General features: G+C 61.8%; 7 protein-coding genes across 7 annotated transcripts; 4 read left to right on the top strand and 3 right to left on the bottom strand.

The window, feature by feature from the left end:
- Positions 1-281: 281 nt before the first annotated feature.
- Positions 282-3,005, bottom strand: PAN0_016c5280 (HOOK-domain-containing protein; the record flags this gene model as incomplete). Its single annotated transcript, XM_014799221.1, has 1 exon — positions 282-3,005. The coding sequence occupies one exon, from the start codon at positions 3,003-3,005 to the stop codon at positions 282-284; it is 2,724 nt and encodes a 907-aa protein (XP_014654707.1).
- A 402-nt stretch (positions 3,006-3,407) lies between these two features.
- Positions 3,408-5,711, top strand: PAN0_016d5279 (uncharacterized protein; the record flags this gene model as incomplete). Its single annotated transcript, XM_014799220.1, has 1 exon — positions 3,408-5,711. The coding sequence occupies one exon, from the start codon at positions 3,408-3,410 to the stop codon at positions 5,709-5,711; it is 2,304 nt and encodes a 767-aa protein (XP_014654706.1).
- Positions 5,712-5,948: 237 nt separating this feature from the next.
- Positions 5,949-6,961, top strand: PAN0_016d5278 (BET3 family protein; the record flags this gene model as incomplete). The annotated part of the gene is made up of 2 exons (XM_014799219.1): positions 5,949-6,642; positions 6,723-6,961. The coding sequence occupies 2 exons, from the start codon at positions 5,949-5,951 to the stop codon at positions 6,959-6,961; spliced, it is 933 nt and encodes a 310-aa protein (XP_014654705.1).
- A 13-nt stretch (positions 6,962-6,974) lies between these two features.
- PAN0_016c5277 (arf/Sar family protein) lies at positions 6,975-8,859 on the bottom strand (the record flags this gene model as incomplete). Its single annotated transcript, XM_014799218.1, has 4 exons — positions 6,975-8,073; positions 8,182-8,563; positions 8,631-8,719; positions 8,789-8,859. The coding sequence occupies 4 exons, from the start codon at positions 8,857-8,859 to the stop codon at positions 6,975-6,977; spliced, it is 1,641 nt and encodes a 546-aa protein (XP_014654704.1).
- A 344-nt stretch (positions 8,860-9,203) lies between these two features.
- Positions 9,204-10,625, top strand: PAN0_016d5276 (mannosyltransferase; the record flags this gene model as incomplete). The annotated part of the gene is made up of 1 exon (XM_014799217.1): positions 9,204-10,625. The coding sequence occupies one exon, from the start codon at positions 9,204-9,206 to the stop codon at positions 10,623-10,625; it is 1,422 nt and encodes a 473-aa protein (XP_014654703.1).
- A 941-nt stretch (positions 10,626-11,566) lies between these two features.
- On the top strand, positions 11,567-12,133 carry PAN0_016d5275 (uncharacterized protein; the record flags this gene model as incomplete). The annotated part of the gene is made up of 1 exon (XM_014799216.1): positions 11,567-12,133. One exon carries the CDS (start codon positions 11,567-11,569, stop codon positions 12,131-12,133), a length of 567 nt encoding a protein of 188 aa, XP_014654702.1.
- Positions 12,134-12,319: 186 nt separating this feature from the next.
- Positions 12,320-13,834, bottom strand: PAN0_016c5274 (G2/M transition checkpoint protein Sum2; the record flags this gene model as incomplete). Its single annotated transcript, XM_014799215.1, has 2 exons — positions 12,320-13,279; positions 13,523-13,834. 2 exons carry the CDS (start codon positions 13,832-13,834, stop codon positions 12,320-12,322), a joined length of 1,272 nt encoding a protein of 423 aa, XP_014654701.1.
- Positions 13,835-14,373: the final 539 nt, after the last annotated feature.

Here is a 14,373-nt window from a genome sequence, read left to right as displayed (position 1 = left end):
CGTCTGCCCTCGCTTCGACGTGCATTCGCATGCCAACAATACCAGCATGAACCTTTCTCCAGAAGCTTTCCTCTGCAGCTGCCTCACAGCCTTCTCGTGCATCTCCGGCAACTTGCAGCTCAACTCTTCCGTCGAGCTCTAAACGCCTGTCTTCTTCGGGCTGGTACTGTCAAGTCGGAGATTTCAAATTTCCGATGCATTCAAGGGGTGCGAGTGTGTGTGTGTGTGTTTGTGAGGGGGTATAATGTGTCAAGCGACTCCTCGGCTGCTGAGAGCTCAGCTCACCTTCGATTGGCAAGCTGCAGCGTTGGATTGACCAGACGCCGTTGGTTGGCAAGCCAGCTTCGGCCCGGTGCGTTGAGGCCCGTGAGGCCCGAGAGCGCACGCACCCCACCCGCCGCGTACGACGCAGAGCCGCTGCGGGCGCCCGCCACGCCACCGCCGCTCGGATTGCGTCCCGATTCCAGCTCGACCATGTAGCGCCGTCCGAGATCCTGGAAGGCCGACATCATGAGCGTCTGCTCGCGCTCCAAGTTGCGCACCTGCTCGCGCAACCGGCGTACCTCTTGCTCCAGCGCTTCGTTGCCCATCTCGCCCCGTAACGCACCTCCTTCGACACCGCCGGCGCCCCCCATCAGAGAGCCAGCGGCGGCGGCGGCGGCGATGCTGCGATCCTTCTCCTTGATCATCCGATCCTGCTGCTTGATGAACGTCTTGGCTTTGCCAAAGCGCTCCTGCAGCGCCTTGAGGTCGCGTGTCGAGTTGAGCGCCTCGGTCTGCAGACTTGCCACCAGCTCCTCCACCTCCTTCGGGAGCCCTTTGCCCTGCAGCCGTGTGCGCAGATCGCCGAGCGCGCGCTCGCGCTTGAGCGCCTCGTCGCGCTGCCCGATCCCCTCGGCCTGCAGATCCACCTTTTCCATGAGCAGCGAGTTGACCTGCGCCATGTACATGCGGTTCTGCTCGCCCACCGATCCCAGCTCCGCCTTGAGCTTCTTGACGTGCGCCTCCAGCTCGTCCTTGTCCGCCTCCATCGAGGCACGCAACGAGTGCAGAATGTCCACCTGGTCCTTGTTCACCAGCGTCAGATCCGACTTGGCCACCGTGAGCTCGCGCAGCGTCTGCTCGTTCTGCACCTCGAGCTCGCCCAGCCGTCGCTTGGCCGCATCCAGCTCCTCCACCACCTCGTTGAGCCGCAGCCGCAGCGCATACGCAGCCTCGGTGCCGTCGCCCAGATCCGACTTGCCGCTGCGGATCGCCTCGAGCTGGCTCTGCAGCACCATCTTGTCGCGATGCTCGCGCAGGTAGTCGGCCTCGTAGCGCGCCTTCATCCGCTGCGCATCCTCCAGCAGGTTCTCGAGCACAATCAGTCGCGACTGGTCCGCCTTGTTGGTCTGCGCCGCTTCGAGCTCGCGCGCCAGCTTGCGCACCTTGATCTTGAGGTCGGTCATCGTCGTGCCGCTCAAGGCATCTTCGAGCTCGCCCGAGCGGTCCAACTCGTCGTCGTCGTCCAGATCCAACGAGTCGGTGTCGGCGCGCGTTGCGTCGGCGGCGACGAGACCCTCGACGCCGTTGGCAGACACGTTGGATGCGCGGCTGACGAGCTTCTTGCGTCGCACGCCGGCCGCATCGCCTCCGAGCTCGAGCTCCTTGATGCGCTCCTGGTACAGCTCCATCTCTTCCTTCTCCGTGGCGCGCTGGTCCTCGGACGCCTTGAGGCGCGACAGGATCTGGTCCTGCTCGTACTTGGACGTGGCCAGGTCGCGCTGCAAGGTGGAGGATTTGGACTCGAGCTCGGCGATCTGCGTCTTGTACGAGTCCATGAGTGGCTTGAAGGCAGACACGCGCTTGTACTCGTCCTCGATTTTGGCGTTGCGGTCGACGAGCTCGGCGTTCTGGTCTTCGAGCAGCTTGAGCTGGCGACGGATGTCGGCGCCCTCCTCGAGCTTCTTCTTGTACTTTTCGATGGCGTTTTCGGCCTTCTGCAGACGATCTGCGGCGTGCTTGTACTCGTCGATCTGGTCGCGCAGCTTGACCGCCTCGTCGGCTGTCTTTTGCAGCTCGTCGATCTTGCGCTTCGAGTCTTGGGCAGCCTGGATGAGCTTTTCGTTGTCCGACTCGAGCTCGGCGAGCGCATCCTCGCTGCGGCGTAATTCAGCCTTGAGCTTTTCGATCTGCTGGTGCAAGAGCACGTCGGCCTGCTCGTTGCGCTCCTCCTCGAAGCGCTTCTTGTACTCTTCGTGCTTGGCGTTGAGATCGTCGCGTTCGGCCTTGAGGTCTTGGAACTCGTTGGTCACGCTTCGGTGGGTTTCGAGCAGGACGAGGTAGGTCTTTTCGATGTCGTCCTTCTCGGCACGCAGTGTGTCGAGTTCGGAGGCAAGCTCGGCGGATGTTTTGCCGTGGGAGTTGGGATCGACGGCGGCAACGCGAGAGGAGGCGGTGGAGTCGTCTGCAGCGGATGCGGCCAGCTCTTCATCTTGGGCTTGTTTGATGAGCGACATGATGCGCTCGATGGAGACCATGAGCTGGGTCTGGTGAGAGTGGTCGAGCGTCTGGATCGCAGCGATGTGCGCCTCGTTCTTCTCGCTCTGCACAGCGATGCCGATGGCGAGCAGGCACAATTTGGCGAGCTCTTCCGGGTCAGCGGAGCGTGCGATGGCATTGAGATCGGGCGATGGAAGTGGGGATGGAGCGCACGAGAGGCTCTGGGAGTAGAACTGCAGCATGAGCTTGTAGAGGCGCTTGAGGGTACCGATGGTGAGCACCCAGTTGTCCTTGGTATCGCCAGCATGTGGATTGCGGAAGAGGTCCGGGTCGATGTCCGCCAGGATCTGGAAGAGCACCACACCATCTGCGAGATCCGCCGGAGCGCTGACGTTGCGATCGGCGTGCTGGATGTCGGCGAGCACGGCTTGCGCCCAGGCGACGAAAGCGTCGATCTCTGCATCGCGGGGAGCTTGCGCCGACGACGACGTAGACGACGTTGACGGCTCGGATAGCTCAGCCATGGCTGCTGCTCTGCGCGCTCTTGAAGTGCCAACGTGTGCAGAGTGAGCTCGAGAGAAAGAGAGGGTTGTTCAGGGTGTCATTCCTGACGCGGGCCTTGATGAATCCAGAGGGTGGCCCGCCGAAGTTCCTTGGTGGAGAGGCGAGGAGAGGATGGTCTCAGAAACCGAGCATGCGTGCTGCCTTCCCGATTCACGCAAAGCCAACAAAGTGGAGCGGTGCGTGCAATTAAGCCGCAGGTGTTGGTCTCTCGGCAGTCTGTGAGTGCCGGTGCGCTGCCTGTTGGCATCACGTGAATTTGTGCCCACCCATTCCAACCCACGCTCTGCATCTGCTGCCTCTGCAGCTGCTGCCTCTGCCTTTGCTGCCAGACGAGCCAGAGACACGTCGAAAATCAGCCTAACATGTTAGACCGTGGTTCGACTGCACGTCGGCGTTTTGGCCATCGCATCATCGAGTCGTCGTCGTCGGCTTGGCCCCCCGTCACTGAACGCTGTCCCTCTCTCCGCATTCTCGTCCTCTTCCGCCTCCATCGCGACTCAAACCCAGAGCGACCACTCGTGCTCCTGACGTCCATTGCAAGCTTCTCGGCTACGCAAAGCGCCTCGCTCGCATCCCTGCAGGCGCCCGCGCCGCCCTGCCGCCCTCGTCGACCGCTTCATCTCGTCCGGCACACGCTGCATCGCAGCCGAGACATGGCCATCATGGACGGCGATGACATGCAGAGACTGTGGTCTCTCGTCGAAGACCTCACAAACCAGCTCCAGGCCAACCGACAGCTCTGCGAATCGCTCCAGCAGCAGGCAGACCAGCTGCGCGGACAGGCCATCCACTCGGGCACCGGCTTTGCCCTGCGCCGCTTCAACACCGACATCTCCAAGGAGAAGTTCGAGTCCGAGCTCGAGTCGCTCAATGTCCATCTCGTCAAGGAGAATCTGGCGCTGTCGCATGAGAACAAGCAGCAGGCGGTGCTGCTGCGCGAGTACGAAAACACGCTCGAGACCGTCATGGCCAAGTTTCGCAGCTTCTCCCATTCCACACAGCAGCACACGCTCCAGCTCACACAGCACTACGAGTCGCTCCTCGCACAGAACACGCACAATGCAGCCCAGCAGACGCTCGCCGCAGAGACCGCGTTTAGCGGCACGCTCACCCATCTCGGCGGCCTCGTCAGGCGCGCCATGCAGTCGCTCGATGGAGAGTTTAGCGACGACGACGACGACGACGACGACGACGACGACGATGCCGGCGATGCGCAGCCGCGCAAGTCAAAACGCGGATGGATCCAGGATCCAAAGTGGTACGGATCGGGCGGGTATACGGGCAAGGACCCCGCTGCGTTGCGCGCCGACGACGCGCTCGAGCACCTGACCGAAGAGGAGCGCCTGCGCATGGAGAACGAGACGTTCCGCGAACTACTTGGTCTCAAGGAGAAGAGCGACGCGCTCTTGTCCACACTGCCCAACGCCGAAGCGGGCGCGGTCGTGCACGCGTCCAAACCACTCTCGCCCGCCGAGAGGCGTGCATCGCTCACTGTGGACGAAGCAGCCATCGCGGCAGAGGCAAGCGGTCAGCCGTCGTTGAACGCGCTCCAGGTCTCGTCCACCTTGCGGCCCGATGACAAGCCATCCAGCCCCGGCGCCACAATACCCTTGGCAGCACGCTCGCCCAAGCTCGCTCCCACGCTGGAACGAAAGGAACAGATCATCGAGGAGGCCATCCTGGCAGACGAAGAGCAGGACACCGAGCGAGGCCGAAGAGCGGCCGACGCCAGTCCTGTCATCAGTGCCGACTCGACCGCCTTCGAGCGCGTCACCGCTGCGGCCCCGGCTGGCACGGCTGCGGACGAGGCCGAATCGGCACCCTCCTCGATCCAGGAGCTGCGTGCTGCCGCGTCGCAGTCGCAAGCGGTGGAAGACCCGCCAGTGCAGTCCGAATCCGTCGAGGCTGGTGCGGATGCAGACGCCATCACGCCCATCGACGAGGTCGATACCGTCCAAGCGGCAGAGCCAGCAACGAGCGACGGACCGAATCTGGTGGCCGAAGCCGCGCCTCCTGCGCTCGTTTCGACGGGAATGGAAGATACGGACGCGCTGTCGTCCAAGACTACAGTCACGTCGGTCTCAGGATCCCAGGCGGTTGATGCGGTGGTGGACTCGACGACCAGCAGCAGCAGCAGCAGCAGCAGCAGCGTATCGCCAAAGTCGGAGCCGTCTTCTCTCACCACACCGTCGGACACTTCTTCGACTGAAGCCAGCTCGCCCGCTAAGAGTGATGCAGCTCTACCGAAACATAGCGAGCCTTTGGACGAGCCCACGAGCAGCGTCTCTGCTACTCTGCCCACCCATGTGGCTTCGAAAGCAGATTCGTCGGTGGCGAGTATTCCTGCCGAGCCCTCGAAGGCAGACGAACAGAGCGCGCGCCAAGAGGCGACGGACGAAGTGACGGCTGGTGCACGCTCGGTGGCTAGTGATGCCTTGTCTGGCGGTGGAGCGGATGAAGCGAGCCCAGATACCAAGGCGGAAGGAATTGAGGCGGTCAAGGAGGCAGCCGCGCCCAAGAACGTGCAGACGCCCAAGGAGCAGCCGGGTCAGGGCAAGAAGGCGGACGGATCGGCATCGCCCAGCAAGAAGGGCGGACGCCATCGCGGCAAGGGCAGGCACCACCACAAGTCGCATTCGTCCGCGTCCAATAAGGGCTCCTCATGAGCTGCAATATACACCCGTCCCACGGTCGTGGATGGTCAGATTCAGTGGTGTGATGTGCATGTCGGAGTGTGTTGGTGGGAGCAGAGGGCGATATGAGCCGAGGATGGGGGGAAAGGGGAATAAATCAATTTTGCGTGTGGGTGAGAGAGAGCTGGGAAGGTGTGGAGCGTGCGCACGAGCCGCGTCGAGCTTTGCACCGAGATCCACCATCATCACTCTGATACCATTGGCAGCACGATGGCTACGACACCACGGGCATCGCAGCGATTCTCGGTGCAGACGACAGCGAGTGCGTCGTCTGCCTCGTCCCATCCCTACGCACCTCCAGCGGAGAGCATGGACGCTAGCACGGCTGCGACGTACTCGTTTGCATCGACCTCGTCCAACCCGCCACCCTTCTCGTCGCGACGCACCTCTGCCAGCACGCTATCGAGTACCGCCAACAGCTTCCACCAAACATCCCTGATCTCCTCACCCCCTTCTCACCGTCCTGCCTCGACTCGACAGGTATCGACGCCAAGTACGGGGCTGGGAAGCCGATTCGCATCGTTCACCTCGGCTGCTGACGAAAGCACCTCCGCCGGTAGGGTGGATATTGTGGATCGACCGAGGGACAAGACGCGGCAGAACGAGGTGAATGCGTCGGCGCTCTCGTTTCTGTTTGGCGAGATCGTGAGCTATACGCAGAACCGCGTGACGGGCGTGACGGACCTCGAGAAACGGCTCTCGCTCATCGGGTACAGGGTGGGGCAGAGAGTGTTGGGCATGGCAATGCATCGACAGGAGATGCTGCAGAATCCCAAAAACCCCAAGCGCGAAACCAAGCTGCTGCCGACATTGCTCTGGATCCATACGGCGTTTTGGAAGGCGGCGTTTGGCAAACCCGCCGACTCTCTCGAACGGTCCACCGAGCCAGGAAGATCCGACGAATGTAAGTCCCCCCACGCAGCCCTATTCATCAGCCAAACACACACTGACATTCGACGCTTGCGCTTTTTGCCGGGGGGTTAGATATGATCTCGACGAATGTGCCTACGTTTAGTCGGGCGATTTGTGTGCCCAACGACATGTCGCAGCTGTCCGTCGAAGCGATCACGGCGGGCATGGTTGAAGCGGCGCTGGACGGACTAGGCTTCCCTGCGCGCGTCACAGCACACACGGTCGGAACCCCACAACACCCTCAACGCACCACGATCCTCATCAAGCTCGACGCGGCGGTGATGCAGCGTGAAGAAGCCCTCGCCTCGTAAAAATGGCATTTGTTCATGTGCGAGGGGGTACGAACCATTTGGCTTGGACGAATCGACGCTGCATGTTGACTTCGCTCTTCCTGTTCACCGCGGTGCGTCGAAGAAGATGCGCCTCTCCCTGCAGACCGAGCTTTCCGGCAAGTGCGTCGAGCTCGTGCGGCTGGAAAAAGTAGTTGAACGTATTGTCTCCCCGGCGGTACCAGTTCTGACCCGGCTCGTCGGATAGCAAGCTCGGCTCTGCCCACGCAGCGTCCTTCTTGGTGTGGTAGCGAACCTGCGATAGATCACCGTACGCATAGTCGCGGAACAGAATATGACCCCCGCCCGGGTTGGCGGCCAAAAGATCCGCTAGCGACTTGAGCACCTCGAGATGCAGATGCGGCGGGATGGCCGAGAGCACAAAGATGAGGCTGACGGTTGTCGGTGCCGGCCAAGCATTGTACGGCTCTGTCCGCAAAAATGACGCCAGCGAAGGTTGCGAGCTCGTAAGGTCGAATACGAAAGCGTTCACTCTGGCCGCATCGTATCTCGGGTGGGATCGGACCATGTCCACTGCACGCTGGCTAAAGTCACAGCAATGCACCCGTAGCGCTTCGTTGGCCTCGAGCAGGGGATACAGCATGTTGCCCACCCCACATCCGACCTCGAGCAGAACTGCGGAGCCTTGGCCTGCCACATCCGCGGATACAAGCTCCGTCTCTTCTCCGCGGTCATCCTCGGGCTTGTTTGAGGTGGATGCGACAGCGGAGCCGAACTCGCGCGACGTCCAGTGGCGGTCTTTGAAGAACTTGTCGGCGTGGTTCTTGTAGAACTTGTCCCAGTTCTTGGCGGCGTCGTTCGAGTGTTTGGTCACGGTGAACGCGGTGGCGGTGCGCCGGTTCTGCGCGAGCAGCGTCGAGATCGTTGCTTCCACTTCGGGCTGCTCCGGTCGCGACTCGTGCGGCGCTGCATCGACCGGCTCGCTCATGCTGCCCAAAGCGCCAGTGGTGTCAGAGGTGTTGGTGCGAGAGCAAGGTTTTTTGGGGAGGCCTTGGCTGGGATTTTTTTTACTCGAGTGGAGGCGCCTTTCACCCCCGCGTTCCGAACCCTTCCCTACCGCCCAACCCTTGCGCCTGGGGAAGCCAGATTGGGAGCTTGATGGCACTCAGCGCTTGCTACGAATTCAGACTATGTACAAAGAGAGAGGGGGGGGACACAGAGGGGGGCTATGTGAATCCTACGCCTTTGCGCCCAGCGTATGTGCCAACCAATCCAGACCCTCGGTAAGCCCCTTACCCGTCAGCGCCGAGCATCCAAAGATCTGCCAGGTCCGTTCGCGGAACGCCGTGAGCGCAAGGCTCTCGGAGATCTCGGCGGGCGTCATGGCGCCCTTGATATCCTGCTTGTTGGCCCACACGAGGATGGGCGCCTTGAGCACCTGTTCGTCCTGGCCGATGCGGTGCAGCTCGTCGCGCGCGAGGTTGACGCGCTCGCGGTCGTTGCTGTCCAGCACAAAGATCACCGCATCCGTCGAGGCGAGATACGACGTCCACGACGTGCGCAGCGATGTCTGACCACCCACATCCCACAGCATAAACTTGAGGTTCTTGTACTCGAATTGTTCTGACCAAAGAGCAACATGTCAGCATGAAGAGCAATCAAAGATGCAAGGGGGAGGAGGTGGTCTCACCTGTATTGGAGCCTACGGTGGGCGCGGTGGACACGACCGAGCCGAGGGTCATCTTGTACATGAGCGTCGTCTTGCCTGCATTGTCGAGGCTGCGCGTGCATCGAGCCAAAAGTGTCAGTATCGCTGGAGAGAAGGGCCCAAGTGGACGAAGGACGTACCCGAGGATGCAGATCTTGAGCTCTTTGGAGCCGAAGAGCGACGACCAGAGCGAGCTGAAGGCCACGCCCATGGCTGAGTGTGTCGAGCGCGAGAGCGTAGCACCCGCTCGTGTGTGGATGCGGATCGAGCCGATTGCAGCGCGGCGATGGTGTTGGAGGGCGAGAGGGGTGAGAGAGGCTCGATTGCATTCACGATTGCTGCGCGCCCACGGCCAGCAAAGCGCAGCAGAGTGCAATCAATCCCTGCGACGCGTGGAGGCCGTTGGAGCCGGCCTTTTTCTCGGCTCGCTTGCAGGCACTGCAGCGCGGTAGTGAGGCAAAGTGCGGCTGGAAGAAATCTGCAGCGTTGGACCATGCGCAGCCAAACCGGCCAGGGCTCGCTTTCAGGGTCCACCACCATTGGCGCCTCCAAAGCATGCTCCGACGCCCCGCAGGCTCGAAGCCGCCTTCCGCCACAGCCACGCGATCAACGCTGGCGCAGGATGCTGCCGCTTCGAAGCCGCCATCACGTCGGCAGCTCGTGGCGGCACAAACGCGGCTGCTTCGTCTATCGCTCTGGGTGCGCATCGCCTCGATAGCTGCGCTGATCCTCAACGCGCAGCTGCAACGGGCCTTCGATACATCGCACGAGCTGCTCTCGTTCGCACTCGATCCAAACGCCGAACACGGCCTGTCTGCGGGAAACTTTCGCTGGCTGCTGGCATTCGTGCGCTGGGACACGGTCTACTTTCTCGCTGCTGCCTCGCCCACCGCTGCCGAGGGGCTGCACGTGGGCGGCTATCGGTGGGAGCACATGCTGGCATTCCAGCCTGGCATCGTTGCACTCCTGCGTCTGCTCGGCTATGTCACGCCGAGCCTCGACGGATCGTGGAGTCCAACAACGGCGGTGTTGCTCGCCACGGCGCTGGCGAATGTCGCAGCGGTGTCGGCGCCGCTGCTGCTGTTCCGGTTGACGATGCGAGTGACCCAGCAGATCGAGCTCGCGTTCGCTGCTGCGGTGTTGAGCGTGTTTGCTCCGTCGGCGGCTACGACGCTGAGCTCCCCCACACCCGAAGCGTTCTTTAGCGCCGCGAGTCTGGCGGGCATGCTGTGCCTCGAACAAGCACGGCTGGCATGGACCCAGCTCCTGGCGGCATCGGTGTGGTTTGGCATCGCCACTGCCTTTCGCGCCAACGGCACGCTGCTCATCGGATACACGGCGTATAAACTCCTTGCGCAGGCGAGAACGCACGGCTACGCAAAGGCTACACTGCAACTGGCGGTCTCGGCGGCAGTGTGCGTCTCGCCGACGGTGCTGTTTCAGACGTGGGCTTATGGGCGATTCTGCCTGGCAGAGGGCGGACGACCATGGTGCAGCGCAGTGCCGCCGAGCGTATACGCATTCGTGCAGGCCGAGTACTGGCACGTCGGATGGTTGCGCTACTGGGAGGTGGCGCAGCTGCCCAACTTTGCGCTCGCCGCTCCCGTGCTCGTCGCCATTGTCGCCACCGCACGCTTGTACTACCGCACCTCATCCCCCGCCCAGCTTCTCGCGTCTCTGCTCGCTTCCCCTCCACCGGCTGAGCATCGACCTGGCCTGTCGCTGGATGCGGTGCCGATGGCGGTACCCTATGTTGTGCATGGGCTGGTGCTCGCGGTGGTGCTGCTGTTTGCCTCGCACGTCCAGATCGCGCTGCGCCTCGCCACGCCCGGAGGCATGCCCGTGGTATGGTGGGGCCTCGCGCACGCCGTCCTCCACGCCCATACACCGTGGCTCCGCCCGCTGGTGCTGTCGTACCTCGGCATCCAGATGTGCATCTCGTGCGTGCTCTACGCCGGCTTCTATCCCCCAGCCTGAACCCCACTGCAATATGGACACTCTCTGACTCTTCGGTGCGCAGACTATGGTGAGGACTGCGTCGAGGCGTGATTGGATCTGCGGACTTGGCGGCCTGCACGGGCGGTGGGGGAAGAAATCTCTGAAAACGCGCCGAGCGTGGGTGAGGGCATGCACGCACGGCTCTTTCCGCTGCACCCCATCTCTCGCCGTCTATGCCCACGCGACCACGGCCACGTCTGTATGGACACCACGCTGCTTGGATCTTTATCATGGTCGCATCGGACAGCGTCCGGGTGGCAAAGCTGCAGAGGCAGGGTCGGAATCGGGTGCGGTCCAAAGCAATGCCAGACATCGGCATCCGATTCGTTGGCAGAAAGAGCTCAAGGGCTAAATTTGGTCGGCCCAGGCTGGCTTCTCTAAATATACACACTTGGGATCGCGTCCGAAGCAGCTACTGTACACGTCGCTTTGCCTCTATCCAGCCCCCGATCAGGCGGCATGTCCCTGAAGTGAGCCCCAAAGCATCAATGCAGACAGACGAGATGCAAGTGATTGGATGGATGGAATGACGAGCCTCGACGAATCGATTCGGATCAGCAGCCGGCAGAGCGCAAGGAACAGCTGCGCGTCCAAGGGTGAGTGTGGAGAAGTGCGCGTGTGGAGCAATTTGGCGAGGCGGCTTGATGGGCCCAATCCACAGAGGACGTCACCGGGGCTCAAGCCAGCTGCCCCAGCCCAATTTGCCCCGGCCAAGAGAGAGAACCAGAGAGTCCGCTCCCACCCGACGACCGAGTTCGGCTTTCTCGCTCCTCTCTCTCTCCTGCATCCATCATCCTCTCCATCCAGCAAGCTCTACTCCCAACGGCGGATCCTTTCCATCCGAACTCCATCACGGCCAACGTCGACATCCACCTTTGGCCTTACTTACTCGCACGGCTAGCCTCCAGGACCGGTGTACAATGTCGCAGCAGCTCAAGACGCAGCTGGAAGCAGCAGGGATGCAGGAAGACTCGGCGTACTACGTCGGGCGCTACACTGTCCAAGGTCTTCAATACGGATGTTTGCTTGCTACGCCGCTGTACCTCCTGCAAGCCGCACGCGGGCGCGGGTTCAGTCTGCGTGGTCTGGCGCGGTACAACTGGATCGTACCCGTCGCGGGTGCCGGCGCCGGCTCGATCGGAGGCTATGCAGCTGCTAGCCAGCTCGACCATCCTTCGCTGGCTGCGCGCACGTCCGGTCTGCGTCTCGACGCCCAGCGTGTCCGACAGGACGATCTCCACCTCATCGGCAGTGTGCTTGGCGCCCTCGTGCTCCCCGCCATCTTTCTCAGAAGGACAGGCTTGGTCAATGGTCTCCTCGGAGGCGCAGGTTTGGGTGGTGCAGCAGGCCTCATTACAAACCAGGTTCAGAAGTTGAGCAAGTCCAGCGATCCTGTCGGCGAGGTACAGAAGAAAGCGCAAAATGCATTCGACGACGCAAAGGACAAGGCCAAGGACGCTAAGGACGAGTTGCAGAACCGTCTTTAGCCATACCCCACTCCAAACCCCCTTTTGCCCCAAACAGCTCGGCTCATTAGGGCGCTGTACATCCAACCACACTGTATTCAATGCGCACCGTGTTGGAAGAGCTTGTCTTGTACGTGAAAAAAAGGTATGCATTGTAGAATCAACGGCGTGGGTGCGAATGAGTAGCGTCGGTGAGGAGCAGAGGTATCATCCCATGCGCATGGGGGCCGTATTGTATCCGTCATTGGCTCGGCCCCTGCCTCGACCCCTTCCGCGTCCACGGCCTCGGCCCCGTCCGCCACTTCCGCCAAACGACGCACCCGTGTCGCCGAACGTCTGCATGTTCTTCATCTCCTCGGCCATCCTATTCGCCCTCCCCCTTCCGCGTCCCCCACCCCTGCCACCGCGTCCACGTCCTCCCGCCGGTGCATCGAAGAACGACGCGCCCTCTCCAGCCTCTCCCCAACCACCACCGCCATTGGGGTTAGGGTTGCGCTCGTAGCGCTCCTTGATCTCGGACGAGATATTGTCAAAGAAGCCCGACTTGTCGTAGAACGTCTCCGAGTCCGACGCGGGCGGTGGGATGGCATCCAGCAGTCCGCCCGTCGCCTCGTCCGCGCCGTCCGCGCCGTGCTTCTGGAACTTGGCATTGGCCGACTCAAAGTCGAACTCGCGGTTGGGCATGCTCGGTCCGCCCACGCGCTCGCGCTGCCCACCGCGTGGTGCACTGCTCGACCCGTTGCGACGTTCGGATTGCGCAGCTGCTGCAGCCGCTGCCGCCGCCGCGCGTGGGATCGCAGGCAACCCATGCGCAGCCGGCAAGGACGAGGGAGAAGATAAAGTTGCGGGCTTCGACACGCTCAGCTTCGACATTTCCTCCAGCACCGCGTCCGCGCTCGACTTTGGTGCGGCTTCGGCTGCGGGCGATGCGCGTGCCGCCTTGCCTGCGCCAGACGCCGGCTGCGATGCGGATGCGGATGCGGATGCGGACAAAGACGCGGCTGCTGACGTGGCTGCTGCTTGCGGTGGCTGCGGCGATCGCTGTGCAGGTGCGGAGCCGTTGAACGCCGCTCCGGGAGCAGCAGCTCCGTACGGTGCAGCCGGCATCATGCCTCCGTACATGCCTGCGGGCGCACCATAGCCAGGTCCCGACTGCGGCGCTGAAGACTATATCAAAAGCAAAAGCCCAGCAGGTCAGTCATCTTTCATCGTTTGAACGACGGCGCCATGCATGCGAGCTTTCCACGCCGAAAACCACCTCGGGATCAGTAGGAAGGCAACGGAGACATCCACACGGTTTTGCGCTCTCGGACAATGACGTGTCGCGAACGACAGCTTTACATCCGTAAATGGTTCATCATACGAGGTTGTTTCGGCGGAAGGCTCGCAGGCTGTTGTGCGATCACTTACATTGAGGATGGCGGGGTCGTTGAGTGCCGGCTGAGCTGGTGCTGGCGGCTTGGGTGGGTTGGCGTCGTCGATCTTGAGGTCCTTGACGTCCGCTGCGCGGAACATGATGTATTCGTACACGTGGTCGCTGGGCGGGATCTCTTCCTGCGCACGCCCCTGCGCCGCCACGCGGCCCTCGGTGCCCCAAGACCGCACCTTTTCCAGCGCGATCGTCGCCTGCTCCGGATTGATCGACGCCAGCAACCCCTGGTACCGGATGTCCGACTTGCTGATGAGCGAGATCAGCGCCCCGATGTACTCTGCCGTCGCCATGGTTGCTGGTTCGAAGGGACGAGTGCGAGGATCTTGAGAGAAAGTGCGTTAAAAACTGATGCTTTTTGGAATAAGGGCCGAGGTAGCTGAAGGGCGTGCAGAAGGTGTGGAAGTGTGTGCCTTGCGAAACTGGACAAGTGAAAAAGATGCTATTATGAAAAGCGATGTGAGAACGGGAGAAGGAGGAAGTAGGAGCGTGGAGATGGATGGTGGAGATGGAGAAGCCTCGTCGGTGTGCGGGCCCGCGTTGGGTTGCGGCTTTCTTTTCTTCGATCTGAGCCCCGCATCTGTCGTAAAGGGGACGTGCGGTGATCGGGTGCAAAAAGCCCAGCAAGACCCGCACCAATACATTATTACGTAAGCACAACCAACCTTCTCAACCGCATGCCGCTCGCATGCTCGCATACTCGCCCCTGACCGGCTACACACGATAGTCGCCATCTCGCCATTCACACATCCGACACACTGCGCAACAATGCAAACATCGATGGGAGGAACAAATACAAGAAGAACTACAATTACCGATGCGGGAGTGCGAA

The sequence above is a fragment of the Moesziomyces antarcticus genome (genome assembly GCF_000747765.1).
Source record: "Moesziomyces antarcticus DNA, scaffold: scaffold_v10016, strain JCM 10317, whole genome shotgun sequence".
NCBI classification, from domain to species: domain Eukaryota; kingdom Fungi; phylum Basidiomycota; class Ustilaginomycetes; order Ustilaginales; family Ustilaginaceae; genus Moesziomyces; species Moesziomyces antarcticus.
This window is presented reverse-complemented; position numbering and strand designations above follow the sequence as displayed.